Genomic DNA, 18,188 nt, shown 5'->3' on the forward strand with positions numbered 1-18,188 from the left:
TCCAAGGCATCAAATCCACAGTGTAAACCATGCTTCCCAACTTGTTCAGTGGCATGCAATAAGTCATGTAATTCCTTATCATCTGCACAGGCAAAAATGGAAGTAAGCTTTTGTTTTAAAACAGACAAGAGAAATTGCTTGTATTTCAGCATATGAAACTGACAGTTTAAAGCCCTAATGGACAAAGTAGCAGAAGTGTACACTTTTTTGCCCCATCTTTCTAAGGATCTAGAATCCTTTTCAGTGGGAATGGGATTTTTGGCAGAAGCGGCCTTAACTCCCTTAGGACCCTGAGAAATGGTTTCAGGGTCAGCAGAAGGGTTCTTGTATAAAAACTGGTGGGAATCAGGAACCCTGTAATATCTATCAGGCTTAACAGGAGCAGGAGGAAGAGAGTCAGAGGTTAAGTTAGCCTCCGAAAAGGCATCATCCACAATATCCAAAACAGGAGGAATGGCTAGAGGTCTATGTTGGGGAAGAAGAAGAAAACCCCTCAGTCTTTTCTTAGATTCCGAATACTCCTGTCCTTCCCAGTGGAAATGTTCCCTCATTTCATGCAAAGTTTCCCCAAAAGAGAAATCCTCAGGGGGAGAAGCTGAATGAATGGATTCCTCAGCATCAGAATTCTCATAAGGAGGGAAAGAATATTCCTGTTCAGAAGAAGAAACTGAAGAAACAGAAGCCTGATCAGAGGAATAATAAACATCCTGCCTTGGCCTTTTATCTGGAGGGGGATGTGAACCCCTAATCATAGTAAGTAAATCCTCCGCCATCTTGAGTAACTGTTTCTGTGACTTGGGAGCCGGTTCAGAAGAGGCCTTTGCTGCAGTCTTTGATTTAGGAGTCTTTGCCTTTGTCTTTGCCTTTATTAGAAGCTGAGTAGGCCTGAAAACCCCTTCGGAAGCCGGTACCTGCACAGCGGCTCCGGACCCATCCAAAGGAGCATTGTCCGAAGGTCCTGCAATAGAAATATTTAAAGGCTTGGTTGGCTCCTCATGAGAGTCCGTTTCGGCCGTCGGTTCTGAAATGGCCAACGACAGGGGCTGCAAAAGAGCCTCACTGACGACGGCCGAACCTGAAGCTGGCTCCGCTTGTGCGCTATCATCAGATTTGGACCTCGGAGGCCTGTCTATCCTTGCGACGTTTGTGAACTCCGGTAGCCGGAACCGTATCAGACGACATTTTGTAGTTAAAGCACCTACCGAAGTAATGAAAAGCAAAATCGTACCTTCGCTTAATTGTATGTTGATTGAATCTAGCACAAAACCAACAGCTAGCTACGTCGTGGTCAGGGCCTAAGCAAGGAATACAGTAAGAATGAAAATCCTTATGAGGTATTTGCTTCCCACATGAAATACAATTATTAACTTTTTCTGACATCGGAGTGGAGCAAAAAAAAGTTTCCCCAACGGGGTACTTAGCTTTGAGTGGAGAAGAAAATCTTAGGACTGAAGTTTATCAGAAAAAATAGTCAGGAGTCAGCCGACCGGCACTTGCGAACTGCTATCACCGCACGGCAAGAAAGACTGGAGAAGATGGCGTCGGCTGTCAGCTTTGTACTCCTGGCGCTCTGACGTCAGGGAGCATGGTTGAACAGCCAATGCTGGACCCAGACTTTGGGATTCTGGCCGACCGAGGACTGCCTGCCGGCAGGGGAGAACCCTACAGTCATGACTGCAACAGTGAAACATGAACATCAGGCTTAGTTTTCAGCGGGGGGCCGGCCTCCGACGAGCAGTCAGGGGAGCCCTTGAGAGGCTGGTCCTTCTTGACCTTATCCCCTTCCCTGGGCCTCTTGCTGGGAGGGCGAGTCCCAGAGGCTGAGAATTGGAAGACAAAGCCCACTGCTTTCTTAGCTGGGGGAGGTGGGACATCCATCCCAGCAGTAGAGGGCAACAGGCCCTTGACAATCAGTTTGTCCCGCCTGTCCTTAAGTGCTCTGGGGTTAAACCCAGTGCAAACAGGACAGGGGGATTGGAGGTGAGCCACCCCCAAACAAACCAAGCACAGAGTGTGGCCATCCACCAGGGAAAGCTTATGGCCACACTGTCCACCTTTTGAAAAAGGCTTTGGGGCGTCCGCCATGCCTTAGCCGGTTCAAAGGAAAGACGCACGTTACCACGAGGAAAGAAAAGAGGGGAGGAAGATAAAAAAGCCTTCAAGAAACAAGTTTACGAAGAACCCTGAGAAGGTACAGGAAGGCTAGGAGTGAAAAAGATAGGTCGGAAAGTCCAAAAAAGTCAAAAGTTACTTTTTAAACATCAACACTACCACAATGGAGTTCGGACCACGATGCTTCCTCTCAGGTGGCAAACGAGATCTAAAAAGAGAAGGGAGACAGGGGCATTATGGGTAAGGGGAGCACAGAGCTCAGAGCCGTAGCTGGAAAATGCAGCCATGTCGGATCCGATATGGATCTGAGGACCCACAGGTTGAAGAGCAAATGAAGTAAACTACTTCAGATTGACAATTAGGAACATCTTGATCACGGCCTAGACAAGTGAAACAGTGAATGGAAGACTCGGTGTGGGGTTTGCATTCCACAGCGAAGACCATTGTTAACCTTATCTGACATGGGTTAAAGCAAGAAAGAGTTCCCCAACAGGGTTACTTAGCTTTCAAACGACTTCTCACTGATGCGGAGCGAATGATGCACTGAAATACTGCTTCGGGCTCCGATGGCAAGAAAAGGCTGATATCTTGGCATCGGCTGGCTCCCTATATACCCAGGCGTGCGGACGTTGGAAAGAATGTCCGCCAGCAGGAGAAGGGAGATTTTTTACTCTGGTAGATGGGGCCAGCCAAGGACTCTCACAGCAGGAACTCCTACAAATCAGGGCTGTAACATGCACATCTAGCTAAATGGACCCTTGCAGTATATATTCCGTCAGAATTAGGGGGAAGAAGTCTCTCTTGTTCTACTGGGGAATCTGGTATCCGCAGGAGTTTTTTTTTCTGAACTGAATACAGTATCACCTTTCTATGACATTTAAAACCCACTGGTCCCTGGTAATGACTTTCCTCTGCTGTAGGAAAAATGAAGATCTCCCTGCTAGGGGGCAGTGGGTGCTTCTAGACGACCATCACTTTCATAGAACTCCTTTCTCTGAAACACCTTCTCGGTATCTGTTTTGAAGTACCCACATTACAACTGTCTCCTCTTCTTGTCCTATATTTTTGAAAACAGCAGCCACATGGACTCAAAGGCTTCCCACAAAGCAAAGTTTCTGTTACTGCTGTCCCTCTTCAACTCAATAGATCCTTCGCCACCCCCAAAAGACTACAAATTAAGCTGTTACACTCTTCATCTGGCTTTGGGTGCAGCCTATGAATCACTTTTCTTGCCCTTCTCAGAAATGCTTTCATCCTGCTTATGTTCTAATGAAGGCAAAACCTCAAGAACTACACAAAATTACTTACCTTTGGGTCCCCTGGGATCACTCTCTGGGGTCCTTTTCTTACTTCATTACTGCCATTACTATCTTCCTCTCTAGCAGCAATATATTTTCTTAAGTTTCTGTTTACAACGTGCACTTGCTTCCATTTTCTGCAAATAATTTAAGTTGCTGAACTATAAACCATTCCTCCCACATTGCCAAGCATAGTTGCCAACCTTTAACATCTTATGTCAACCAATTCTGACACTTAAGATGCTGAAAAAGACCACCTATTGTACAGACTCTCTCTGGTACAAAAGTTACTCCTCTATACTACAGCAAACCGCAATTACTATGATCACCTGCATCTGACTTCCTAGCCAATATTTTACCAAGGTTACCATTCTAGCATCCATTAAATCTAATCTTCTCAATGACCAGCTGCGAAGTGCTGCACTAAATAGCCTTGCTGAAGTTTAATACAGAAACTGTCTCCACTCTCATCCGGTATCTAACACACTAGGCACTCAAAGAACTTGATGCAGTATCTTTGGCATGATCTTCTGTAGTGAATCAGTGTTATTTCAGTCTTGTACATATGGACTTCCAAACATCCTAAAACTATTAAAACGATTTCCTTCTGCAGTGATCCCATTACTGTGTCTACAATAGAGATGAATCCAGGGGGGGGGACTTCTGTTTTATGATGCCATTCTACTGAAGGGGAAAACTGCTACCTTCTTCTAGTCTTTTGGGAACTTCACACACTGCTCATGATTAGCTAAAAACAGTCTAGTAGCATTAACATTTCTTTAACAGAATCCCATCAGAACCACCAACTTCTATGTCTCTGGTTTCAGTAGTACTTTTAGGACCAACTCTTCCAGTGAAGGACTGGGATTAATCCCAGTTATCCTTGAGAATTCTTGTTGTTAGATTTGGTGATTTCTTCTGGGAATACTAAACAAAACCCACAAAAAACTAAATTTACAAGCTGGGTTTGGGCAACAGCAACAATTTAAAGTCAATGCCATGATTTGGCAGAAGCAACGTTCAGGATAAACTTTCATCACAATGGAAATACAAATGTAAATACAAGATGTTAATGTAACTAATAATGTAGGACTTCAAAAGCAGGACTGAAGCCTGCATTTCATGCACTTATATGCACTCAAATTATGTTACAAGTCAAACTTCATCTCCAGTCTGGTACTCTAAGCTGCAACATTAATACAAATACTTATATATCCATCTGTTAACTGGGAAACCCCACTAAATAAAACTGCCTCTTCAAGGACAGGCCTGTTCGCTTAAACGTGACTTGCTCAGAGCTGAAAATCCTCCTGAATGGAGACGAAGGCATCACATTCAGGAATACAGGATCAAATCTGCACACAACTTTAAGCATCTGAGCTAAACTATCAGATGATGTATGTGCATTTAGAATAGATTTACTATGCTGTGAGTGACAACTAATGCTAAAAATTCTTTCAGTTAAAATTATGGAAACAAACAATAAATGTGTCTGAAATGGTTTTAACAGTGTAGACAAAGTACTATCCATAATCTACTAAGCAAAGATAATTTACAAAGAAAACTCAAGTTTTACTTGCCTTTGCTCCATGCAAGTGAAATAACCATCAATTTATGCTAAGCATAATTAACCACAAAAAAATGCATTTTGACTCAAGAAACCAGAATACTCGGTATATATCAAGTTTACCACTTTCACCTTTTTAATGTTCAAGACTTTTCAAGACCCCTTTTAAAACTTTCAGACCAACAGTCACATGCCCTCTGATGCCGAAATTTCAAACCATACTCTTAAAAAAGCCAAATCATTTTAAAGAATAAACAGCAACACTGCATAACATTAAATAAAATCTTCCACAAATCCATACAGTATATTAGTACAGTAAAAAATGAAAAAAATATTGTCATACAAGACACTAAAAATAATTTTATCATTAAGTACTGTGTATTGTCTGCACACACAAGGAATTGTTGTTGAGGAATGACCCACTGTATAGCACAGTTTAGTTCAGTTAAGATACAGTGTTCTCCATTTCTAGCAGGGCTGTCAACGAGGCCAAGGAAAGAAAATATTGTTATACCCACACATTAGGCATTAGCCTTATACTACAATTATACGAACAACAGTTGGTATTGTCAAGTCATTCCATCTCATTTCAATATTCAAAAGAAGTGCAGATTTTTTGCACACAGCAAGTTTTACTACAAAGTTAAACATCAGGGAAATAGTGTACAATGTTTTGCTTATTTTTATGTTATTAATATTTTTAGCAGCAACAGATGCATTAATGCATTATTTTAAGCATACTCTACCACTACTTTTATACATTTTTGTTTTAATGGAATTTTTAAGCATGTGGAAAAGTGCATAGTCTCTTTAAAATGTTAATTGGCAGTGCTTTCTAATTAATCTAGGATTTTCAAGGTATATAAGACACCTGATTTAACAGCATGGTGTCACTTGATAAAGCTCAGAATTCCTCTGAGCGAAAGCGCTTGTGTGTTATCATTCTGTGGTTCTGAATAAAGGAATTATTTTAATTTGTTTGGTGCCTACCTGGATTTATTGAATCTGCTTTGGTGAACTTACAACGAGCTGTTCCATTTCCTGGCTGTGTGTGCATTTACTTACTGTGTATTGTCTGCATAAAATTCATTTGAATTATTTCATAACTTAGCAGGCTTGCACTACAATATACTCATTAAATTAACACCATCATTTAATTCAGGATGTTTACTGGCCTTAAACCTTATTTGCCATTTGACCTCTAACTCCAATATGTTTTGCCAATCCTCACCTCTTCCCTCTAGATCAACTTTTTCCAGCATCTCAGATAACGTTCCGACATTTATGTTAATTCAATGAAGCAATCAAGTCCTTCCTATGTAAACTACAGTGATACTGGTAAATTCTGGTCCTTAGACACTTCTGTCCTGCCAATATAAAATGTAGGACAAATGGCAAAACAGGCTAAGTAAAAAACATTTTAATCCCATAATTAAACTTCTAAATATGGTGGGGCACTACAATAACTTCTTTACTGCCTATACCCTTCATATTCATGTAATGACATAGCACACGCACCCCACATTTTCTTGTGCTATTCCCTGTTGCTGTTTCACTACTTTTTGCCATAAATCCACTCTTAAATTTGTCTTCTAAGTTGACATCTCTTTTACAGATAAAATTTGGTTGAGTCCCTAGTATGCTACTAGATAATGCTGAAAGTTCTGAATACTTTCCAATAATTTTCAAACACATCCTTCAGATCTTGAATGTCCATTGAATATTTAAGTATCATAGCTCTTTCATGAGATTGCAAGGTATCCTTATCTTCTAGACCATTTTTTATTATACACAGTAACCTAGTTGAACACAGCACATTAACTGTTAAAACTTGCAATAAAAGTTAACTTATTTGCAATCCGACTTATGCGAAATGTTGAACAGTCTGCAATGTGTACAAGTCAGTACAAACCACATTATGTACAATGTTCATCTCTCAGAACAAATTCTTTGCAAGGCTGACATTTTCCATGTTCAGCATAATGGGTCTAGTCCCTTACCTTTAGAATATCAACTGTGTCAATCTGAACAATATCCTCGTCCCTTAATGTACCAGGAACTTTAAACATCTTGTGGATAAGAGGCTGCTTGCAGATGGGACCAAGGCACAATTCTTCAAATCTCTTTTTATTCTTCAGAGCTGCCAAGCACTGTCCAAGTTCATGCAAAGTGCAAACTGTCCGGACTGCTTCAAAAGACTATCATAAGGAAAAATGACAGTGTAAACAGATGCTGCAAAGTCAATGCAAACAATGAATTTTTACATGCAGGTTTGCATTCTACATTAAAATAACTATCCGGCACCAGGTTTAGAAGTGGAACTTGACAAGTCAATTCACATCTTATTCATACAGAGACAGTAAGCAAGAGCACCTTCAATTTTATTAAGATAATTTTAAACTGGATCTTAAAAGATCTTTTTTACAAAAGGATCAGAAAAACTGCACAAAGAACATGCATACACATCAAAACAGTCCTTAAAGTATTTTTAAAATAATGACAATAAAAAAAGTGACAGCATTATCTAATTACATACACTCATGATCAACTTTGTTGAACATCCAATCAGCTATGTTTTACCTAAGAAAAAAAAAAAACCCAGTAAGGAACTGGCATCAATTACAATGTAGAAAATGTTAATGGTAGGTGCCATAAGGCAAATGAATTCACGATAGTAATTGTAAAAACCAAATAGAAGAGAAGGTCCAGTCCCTCAGTAGTTAAAATTCTTTGACAGGCAAAATTAGTGCTTTTGTCTTGTGTACAAGACTTCATCAGATGCCCCCATACACAATTTCATCCTTTTTATACTGTGCTTAATTACACCCAATTACACAATTAAGACAATGAAACAAATTAAAACAGTAAATAAAAACACTTAAAAATATCGATTAAACCTGCAATATTATTATTATACATTCCAAAAAAAACCTTGAATATATATATATATATATATATATATATATATATATATATATATATATATATATATAGATATATGTGTTGGTGGCTTTGTTAAATTTGTGAAGCTCTCAGCATTAATACAGGTTTAATAGCAATATATTCATTTAAACCAGGATGTATGGTACACTTTAACCTAAGCTGCCATTTAAGTTTTGTTTAACAATACATTCCTTATGTCTCCGCCCCCCTCGGGTTAACTGACAACATCTATAATCCCAAATTTAAAACCATTAAAAAAGGCACAATTCAATGTGTGTTTATATAGCACACTGGTCTCTTTCTTAGACAATGTCGTGGAGGTGCTCATGCATCCTATCCTTAAAAGCCCTCTCCGTTTTCCCTACACAGAATGTAGGGCATCCTCCACAAATGGCCAAATTAACATTTTAGTGTTACAATTACCTTTACAAAACCCTACTCTACTGTTCAGTCCATTCTGTAAACATATATTTTCTTCCTTTATTATATATGGACACTGCATCTTCCACATGAACTAGTAGCTTTTTTAATATTAAAGTTATACAAATCAAATTGTTCAAATTCACTTTTAAAATTTTTTCCTGTCCCCAAAGAAAATGTAGGCTCCTGTCCTACCACCTCATGTAATTCTTTGTTAACCTTAAGCATACTCCAGTTTGCCCTTATGATGTTCATAAAAGGCCCTGTGAAACCATTAAATTCCATTACACATGCTTTTTGATATTTCCTGTTTTTTTGTGCTAACTAAATTCATCTAAAGGCTTTCCCAAAAGGGCCTTATATCTAGTACCCCACCCTCTATACACTTTGTCCAGAACATCCTGGACAATAGCCACAGGCTATACCCTGTCCAAAAACATTCCTCTGAGGTTTTCAAGTTCTCCTTCAAGAACCTTCCTTTCTGAAGTCAACCTGGCAATTTGCACTGCTTGTCCCTTAATCAAACATTTTTCTGGAACATAGGATGATTACTGGTGTAATGTATACAACTATTACACCATTTTTTTCTGTATATTCTAGACTTAAAACCTTCCTTAGTCTGAAAAATAGTTGTATCAAAGTAATTTATACTTTTTTCCCCATGTATGAGTGAATTTAAAGAAGGTAGTGCACCCGTTAAGATGTCGCATACAAGAGTTAACACTCTCCTCGCCCCCCTTCCCACAAAACAAATATATCGTCCAAAAACCTTACATACAGACGTACATTGTTTGTGTAGGGACTGTTGAATACATAACTATGTTCCCACTCCAACATAATCAGGTTGGCATAAATGGGGGCACATGCTGCCCCCATTGCCACACCACTGATTTGTTGGTAGTATTCCCCCTGGAAGTGTATAGAGTTATGGTCAAGCACCACTTCCATAAGTTCCATAATTAGATGAATTTTATCACCTGACATAGTGGAAAACTTGTTTAAACTATCACTGAAATACTGATGCCCTTCATGTCTTGGGCTGCTCATAAACGAATCTTTAACATCTATGGTGAGAAACCCAAGGTTTTCTTTCCATACCTCCTGTGTTAGTTTACTTAGAAACTCCCATGAATCCTTTATTAAATGATCCGTCTTAGCCACAATTTCTTTTGTCCAGTGGTCAATTTAAACTGCCAGAGGATGTTTTTTGAACCTTTGGCAGAAACAATGGGTCTAAAAGCTGCATTTTTAATACATTTGTGTACCTTGTGCACCCCAAAGATGATGGGAATAATAGAATAGTTTTGTTTTAGGAAGCAAAAGGTTTTCCCATCAATTCTGTTTTCTACTAAATACTCCTCTAATAAGGAATCAATCCTGCCATAGGCTATCATGATCTCGTTTTTAGAAACTGGGGAATAAGTGTCACTATCCAATAGTATTTTGGTTATGGCACTGTTATATTCTTCTATGCCATACAATACCATTCCCCCTCCCTTGTCAGGTTCCATGATACGTATACCTGATTCAATCTTCAAATCTTTAAATAACAATTTTTCTACCCTGCCCAAGTAGGGGGGGGGGGTCCCACGTTGTTCCTATTTCTACTGCATGCCTCGTACATCTCATCAGTAAACCATTTTTCAAACATCATTAAAACAGGATGGAGAGGCGGGTTAATGATATTTTCCTATTTAAGCCTGTATCATTACTATTCTCAACTTCACAAAAATTTTTAAAAAACATCCCTAAATTAAAGCAATTGGCAAAAGGTTGAACTCAGGAGGAAGGGTAGAAAGAAGGAGAGGTGGCAAAGGGGGAAGCTACAATACAAAGGAGGCAGTGATTAGATGACACAGTCATCCTGAACAGGGCACCTTCATATTGCAGGACACACACATACTTCCATACAGCATGCACAGCTACAGACTTGTAAAGAGATGCTATTTCACCTAATACCACATGGTGAAATGTGGGAATTCCAGCCAAGAAATGAAAAGGAAAGTCAAGCATTGTGAGGCAACAACATTAATTGATGCACCACTGTGCCACTCCTACGCTCACAATTATGTTTAAATTAGATCAATCATCCAAGCTTTGTCATGTTCATCCCCTCTGCACCATCTTCTGTATCCATTTTTCCTGCACAAACTTGTGTTATCTGGGCATGTATACATTTCTCCCAAGTTCCTTACACAGACATTAAATGCACCTATTCCTGTGAATAAAACCTGTGTAACGTATCTCTAGTAATGGCCTTTTCCACACTACTGATGCCACTATCCATTACTATTTGTGACCTACTAAGTTAGCCATGTTTTCACTGGTTATCACATTATCTCACAACTGAAGGGTACCTTTTGCATTACTCTGTTGTGTGGCATTGTGTCAAATGCCACATAAACCTGACCTGGAAAACTACTTTGACAAACCGAAGTGTGTGTGTGTGTGTGTGTGTGTGTGTGTGTGTGTATGTATATATAAGTTTCTCTTTTTCTTGATGCCCAGTTACAGTGACTACTTTGCACAAATGAATTTATTAGTACCTATGATCCACTGGCCTCTAAGTACTCACCATAAGAACAGATCAAGAAAAAGAAAGGCTTTCCCCAGAACATTTATGTTTTCCACTGGCCTTTGTCAGCCAATAACACGCTTCTTTATTTCTGCAGTAAATGTTCTCTCTTGACAACAGGTGATGTCTAATACCTATATACCCAAGTAATAGATGGCACAGATTCTTAGGGAAAAAAAGCTAGCATTACTTCATACCACCCTTGGTTATCCTAGTCAGAAACTCAAAATATGAAATAATCACATTCAATACATGTAAATAATTTTCAATCAAACTAAATAGATAGCTTTGATAGGCCAAAATAAAAACACTGTAGCAGGACAATGAGCATACATATGAAAATTGCTGCAGGTTAGCACTGCTACCTCTCACAAAAAGCAACTTTACTTCCATCTCTGAAGACTCCTTCAGTCATGTTCCTGGGCAACCTGGCATCCAAGGGAAAACCTGAAAACAAACCCTCAACTAACACAAACGTCACCACCCCACCATGAAAAAGAGAAGTACTCGCATAACAAAGAAATGCCATTCAGTAGCATCACTCCAGCCCACCAAATGTTTCCCTTCATTATCCCTCTTTCACTAAATATAGAAAATAACAGAAAAAAACACCGGGATGACACTCACTTGGAAAGGTTTCACTTGACAAAATCTGTGCAGAAAAAACAAGCACAGATATAAGCTGAAGTACAAAAGCCCTAAATCAAAAAGCTACTAGTAGCAGTATCTGTCTCAAATTTCAGCTACTTTCTGAATTTTACACATGAAGGATCAAAATCTTTATTGGACTCTCAGTTTCTCAAATAGAGAGATCCACAGATTTATCTCTGCATCCAGAAGTTGCAACCTGTAGCAAAGAGTAGGCATCATGGACAACACTGCATGCTAAAAAGGGGGAAGACAAAAGCAACAGACTGCATATACAGATGTACACAGAATAAGCATAGTTGCCACCATAAAGTAGGGGAATGGACACCTCAGATTTCTATAGTGCTACACTTACTAAATCAGTCAAATCATCATTCAAAAGCAAAACCATTTTTGTAGACAGTCCTGCAGTGATCCATATATAGTCTGATGGCACTACTCACAGCACAGCTGCAAACCGCTACTTACTGTGTAAGAAGTGATACAATGGGAGCCAGAAACAGAGTCATGCCTGTGAACGAGTGTCAAGTCAGCATTAGGCTGCTGCCGAGTTGTACACAATTTTATAATACATACCATCCTAGTACATAAGAAACAATGCACAGGCGGAGACGTTATACCAGAAATTGAAAATGGTCGATTCACTAAATTATAAACCCAGACTTATGATGGTTACTATGGATGTTCGCAGTCTCTGTTATTCCCAATGAATACGGGATATCTGCAGTTAAGACTTCATACATACACAAGCTGAAGAAGCAACATCTGTTCTACTTATTTGTACTTTGCTGAAACTCATTCTTAACTATAAGATTTTCTTATATGAGGATGATTACTACTGGCAGAAGTGGGGGGGTGCCATGGGCATCTCATGTGCCAAAAGTTATTCTAACATTGTCTTAGCTCAGTGGGAAATGAGGTATATATTCAATGAGATCAATCCATGGGTAAATGATATTGTATACTATGGTCATTTTATGAACAACATATTCCTTATTTCGTGAGGAGATGAGACCAACTTTCTTCATTTTGTAAATTATTTGGAGACGACTACCACCTTCTTGGAGTTTGATGGTCATATGTCAAGAACAGAAATAAGTTTCCTTGATGTCAGAATCACTAGAGATGAAACTGGGTGTTTTAATAAGGCAGTTTACCGCAAGGACTGTTGGAGAAATTACCTCCTGCATAGGACGAGTATGCATCCAGAACATATCTTTCCACAAATAGTGAAGGGACAATTTCTTAATGTATCAAGATTTTGTACAGATACGGGAACTTATGAACATGAGAAACAAAAAACCCTTTTATGTAACTTTCAAGAAAGAGGACACAGAAGTAAGGACACTCAGCTACATACCATGGAGACACAAGGGCTAAGGAATACGAAAGGACACCCCTTCTTTTCTAATAAGATGGACAATACTTTTGTTTAAAAAAAAAATCACATGAATCTTAAGAGGCTGCACTGTTACAAGAAAGTGGAGAGAGCGAGTTTTTAGCCTTTAAGGAAAGGCACTTTTTCATGTGAAAGATATAAAGCTTGTAATAGCATCAATACCACTAATGAATTCATACACCCCAATAATCACAAAATATACTGGCTTAATAAATATGCTGATTGCAATATCAGGAATGTGGTTTACGTTGTTACATGTACCTGCCATTCTTGTTATTACACTGGCAAAACCAATAGACCTTTCAAAGAACGTATTCATCCCCAAATGCATGACATCAGAAACAAAATCCAAAGCAACGCCTTCTCACAGCACATTATATCCAATCCTGACCATACGTTTTTGTTTATGGTGTTAGAAACTGTTACTGAAAGCTTAAGAGGAGGTGACATGTGCAAAAGGACTGAAACTTAAGAAATTAAATGGATTGCAGACTTAACAGCAGATCGTCCACCTGGTTTAAATGGTATTGTCCCTTTGAAACCAATTCTTAAGGGGTGGCAGCTTCAGATATGAAAATGACTGGTTGCTAAATTAGGCAGTGTTATCTGCTTGATCATATGTTGGATTCAAGGAGACGGGCTCCCCTATGGATGAGAACTGACTGGATGTTGACTATGATGAGGAAATGCCAGTGTTGCATTCTACAGATCCAAGGAAGGCCGGAAGGTTGGAAGCACTTATCCTGCATCTTTGTACGGACTTCTCACATTTACTTTACCGATTTTATTTTAATAAATAGTTTTCCATGGTGGTCAAGCCGGTTGGTTTTCTTCTTTTTATGATTTTACCAGCTTAAGACCTTTAGCAATCAACAGTGTGTGTGGTGTCTGTGTGTGTGTGTGTGTGTATGTATGTATATATATATATATATATATATATATATATATATATATATATACACATATATCTCTCACACACACATATGGATTCACTAGACAATCTCGAAATACTGAAATGTCGAATTTCAGTATTTCGAGACTGAAAAGTCGAATACCCACATACCCGAACACCCAAAAACACTAATAGCGCAATCACGATCACACACACACCTAACTACACTAAAACAAACAAAACAGACACAAACATAACACACACCTACCCTACCTATAAGCAGGGGGGTAAGCCCCCCTGTGCCCCCCCACCCCCCTACTTATATATAGTAACGCCGAGGTCGCACTAAACACACAAAAAACACCACTACACACACTCAAATCCCTACCTAACACCTTTACACAAACACCACTTACCTGAAACCCCAGGTAAATCCACAAACTGCACTGCACGTTACAAACGCGACTCTACGATAGCGGATTCGACATTTCCACATTTGACATAGTGCAGCTTTGCGTAACTGCACTTTTGACTATTCTGTCTCGAAGTATTGAAATTCGACATTTCAGTACTTCCAGACTGGCTAGTGTATGCATACACACACACACACACACACACACACAGAAAAACAAACAGGAAAATAGATTTCAATATGCAGTCCAGTTTTAAGAGTTATGGACAACTGCATATGTAAGGAAAAAAGATGGACTTATTTTTAGTCATCTATCCCCTTTGGATTTACACACAACCTCTAAAACAGCAACCTTTGCTACCTCAAAGTATGTTTCTTGCCTGCAGTCTTCTGGATGACCAAGAGGTGGCAGCAGCACACAGGCAAAGGAGTCAGACATCTCCATGGTGGGGTTGGGGGGGGGGGGTGGCTAAGATGCCATGCAATTAGCAGCATAAAAACTTTGCTCTGCCTCTCTCCAGTTTTTCTGACTAGATTTATTGATGTAAAAAGAAAGCTTTGAAAACAGTTTCTTTAGTATAAAGTTAAATAATCAGTGAATATTCAGAAAGAACATCAGTTTTTGAGAACTTTATATTGATTTTTTCCTGTCAAAAGTTTATTCAGTCAAGTGCAGGCAAGAGTCATCTTAGAGGGACAATCCCATTGTTTAAAAACTTGGCTCATATTTAAAATAAAGAAAGATGCGCAGGGAAAAGGGACATCAGTGCATACATATTTTTAAATTTTGCATTACGCATGCTTCTACAGATGTACAAGCAAACCAGTCATAAAAAATAGCGCATTTGTCTAGTAGTATTCAGAAATCAGCACACATCAAACTAGAACCTGAAAAAGGAATGGAAGTGTGTGTCTACTAATGCTCAGCAGGTCAGAAAGTCACTACACCAAGCTAGTATTCAAAAATCAGAATACAGTAAAACAGACAGAGAAATATGGATTCCATTACTGTATGCCTGACTCGGATGCTTTCTATAGGTAGAAGTCATGTCATAAAATTGCTGTCGATGGCCAGGATTCACAATCAGCACAGAATAAAATATGAAATGAAACAAAAAAAATGCGTTTAATGTTTTAAAAGCCTTACATTACTGGTGTGCTTTGTAGAGTAGCAGCAGCAGGCACGTCATAAAATGCCTGAAAAGGCTACTTTTCTCAACGGGCAAAATGCACGGATTTAAGTAATGAATAGCTCACAGGGAGAGCTGTTGTCAGTACAACTGCAATTTGAGGCGGAATTTGGCTAACACCTTTGAAACTTCCTCCAGGTACTCTTCCCCCACCCGTCAGACAAAGGTGAGCATGTCAGAAATGCAAGCCTGAAATGTAAACAAAGGCTGAACCAAAACAAAAAAATATATGGAACTGTCCCTTTAAAGCTTCCACAAAGGAAAATGGGACAAAAAAAGAACTGCAGTCTCTTATTTCCAGTATGCAGGAAATATCAGTTAAAATAAATTAGAGAGTAAAATGGATACTATAAAACAAGAAAATAACAAAATCGATCTACTAAATGAAATAATTAAGAAACATTCAGACCAAATTACTACTGAAGAATCATTAAATGATGTAGACGGCAGATTGAATGAAAATGAAAGCCAAGTTGAATACCTACTGAAACAGAATTGCTTTCCTTTTGGAAAAAGCTGATGATTTAGAAAATATGTCCAGAAGAAACCTTGCAAGAATATATGGTATCCCTGTGAAGGAAGAAAGTAACAATACGATATATTTTTCAACACCTGGCTTCCAAAAACTTTGAACATGCCAGAGTCGCTTTCTTTTGGAATACAAAGGGCACGTAGGTCTCTCTCAAACAGCACTGCAACAATAACTGCCATCTACACAGAGAGCTATAATTGTTAAGTTAATTTCTACACAAGATAAAGACTTGGTCCTGAGAACAGCTTGGGCTAACTCTCCAATAACTTTTAATGGAAAAACAAATCAGATTTCACAATGATTATACTTCCACAGTAATTTCTAAAAGGAAAGCATGCATCCCATTAATAAAAACATCTCAAGAAATCAAACATCAAGGCTCAAATCTTGTTTCCTGCAAGAATCATATTTTTTTTAATCTGAAGGTTAAAAAACATTCAACATGATAGATGAAGCCCTCGATTTTTTCTCGAAAAAATAATCTTCTCAACAAGTAAAAAGAAATGGACTGGTCCCAAGTAAGATTAAAAAGACACGCAGTTAAAAATGGATGGTCAACAAAAGGAAATAACAGCAAAAAGTTCAAAGAAAAATAATAGAGACTTATTTCTTTGTTTGGACTTGTACTTCGACAGACCTAGGTTTCCAGATTCATAATTCTCTCTCTTTTTGCTTCATTAAATAACTGAACAGTTTAAACAGTAACAGTCTTAGGCACTGTGGTTTTGTAAGCTTATAAGACAAAATAATTTCTTGCTAGAGTCTTTTTGCAAACTGAATAGAGTATTTTTAGACTGATTACATGATTAATAATGCATATCAAAGTTAAAAATACATATTTGCTTTCATATTAGTATTCCAACATTCTTAATCAAAAGGAAAAATATTACAAAACTTTACTTTAAAACAGGAAATGCTGATTGAATATGAATTCACTGTATAACAGTGTTTTAAATAACTACAGCTGAACTTGCACTGTTTTTAACTACAGCTGAACTTGCACTGTTTTTATAAATTAAGTTAAACTTTACATACCACATAATTCTTGTGTGTTTAAAACTGATTTTAAGCATTTGAATGTGTTGTGGTATCTTTTGGGGGATGCTTTGAGTCATAGAAAAGCCATTTGTGCACTTTGTTCTGGCAGTTTTAATTTTTTGAACTCTAGATCGCATATATGCGGTCAGGGGTATTTTTATAGCCTTTGACAACTTATAAAGTGTATTTCCCACCTTAAAATGCAGTACTTAGTTTTATACTCCAAAATGGAATTGCGAACTCTATAAGGCTTAGAAAATGAAAATGCAGCTATGCGAATGAAAGGAAGTGCCAATAAGCTGAAAATGACAGTTGAACTCTGAAAATGGAAACACTGCAATGGAAAAGACTATAGAAGGCTGTGAAAGTAAGATAAACTTATTGTTTATGTATAATTTAATAGTTAAAATGTATTATCTACTTCAATTTAACTCAAAACTTTAGAGCTAGTTATAGACTGTTAAAATGCTAGGTTATTAAAATAACTGAAAATGACAGAAGCACTTACTTAATGTTGTACTACAGCAGAGGCAAAGTAAAAGGGCAATGCACACTTTATAAGGTTTTAAGAAACCAGCTGTATATCTTCTCTGAGAAGGATAGTAGTTAAAGGAAAATATTTATAGTTTAACTATTTATATAGATTATATAGATTGTAATATTGAATGTTAATTTCATTAAAGGGAATTTGATTATAAACGCATATTTAAAGGTGCATATTAAAGGATTAGAAGGGCACAAATGGTGAGAACAGGATTAAATAAATTTACACAGATATTAATATGCTAAATGTTAAATCATAGAATGAATATTTATTTTTAAGCATTATTTAATTGATGCAAGTTTTGTTCATTTTAGTCAGGTTCAGTTTTATTAATTATACTTTTGAGTGGATGATGAAACTTTAGCATAAGGACATTTCATGTCTAATGAAACACAATGTGAACCTGATGAAAAGCACTGATATTTTTTATATACACATAGTAACAAAACATTAATATTAACATGTTTAAATAGATGTCCAGAATTGCACTTAAAAATGATAAGGTTATTATATGATTCTTTACTTGTATTTAAGATTTTATAAGATACAGTTTTTATATAGAATGTATTAATGATATATTAGTTAGTTGCTGAGTTACGTGATAAAACGTTTGAGTGA

At 37.8% G+C, this 18,188-nt stretch overlaps 1 protein-coding gene across 1 annotated transcript in view; it reads right to left on the reverse strand.

Annotated features, from left to right (window-relative positions):
* Positions 1 to 7,519, reverse strand: part of LOC122800223 (protein NO VEIN-like) — a 1,589,974-nt gene extending 1,582,455 nt beyond the window's left edge. Inside the window, exons 1-2 of the mRNA XM_044069716.1 lie at positions 7,514 to 7,519; positions 6,978 to 7,175 (exon numbers count right to left, since the gene is read on the reverse strand). Coding sequence (XP_043925651.1) covers positions 6,978 to 7,175; positions 7,514 to 7,519 — 204 coding nt within the window. The remainder of the gene's footprint in view (positions 1 to 6,977; positions 7,176 to 7,513) is intronic.
* Between the last annotated feature and the right edge of the window lie 10,669 nt (positions 7,520 to 18,188).

This window comes from Protopterus annectens, chromosome 4.part0 (assembly GCF_019279795.1).
Source record: "Protopterus annectens isolate FY-2018-M chromosome 4.part0, PAN1.0, whole genome shotgun sequence".
NCBI classification, from domain to species: domain Eukaryota; kingdom Metazoa; phylum Chordata; order Ceratodontiformes; family Protopteridae; genus Protopterus; species Protopterus annectens.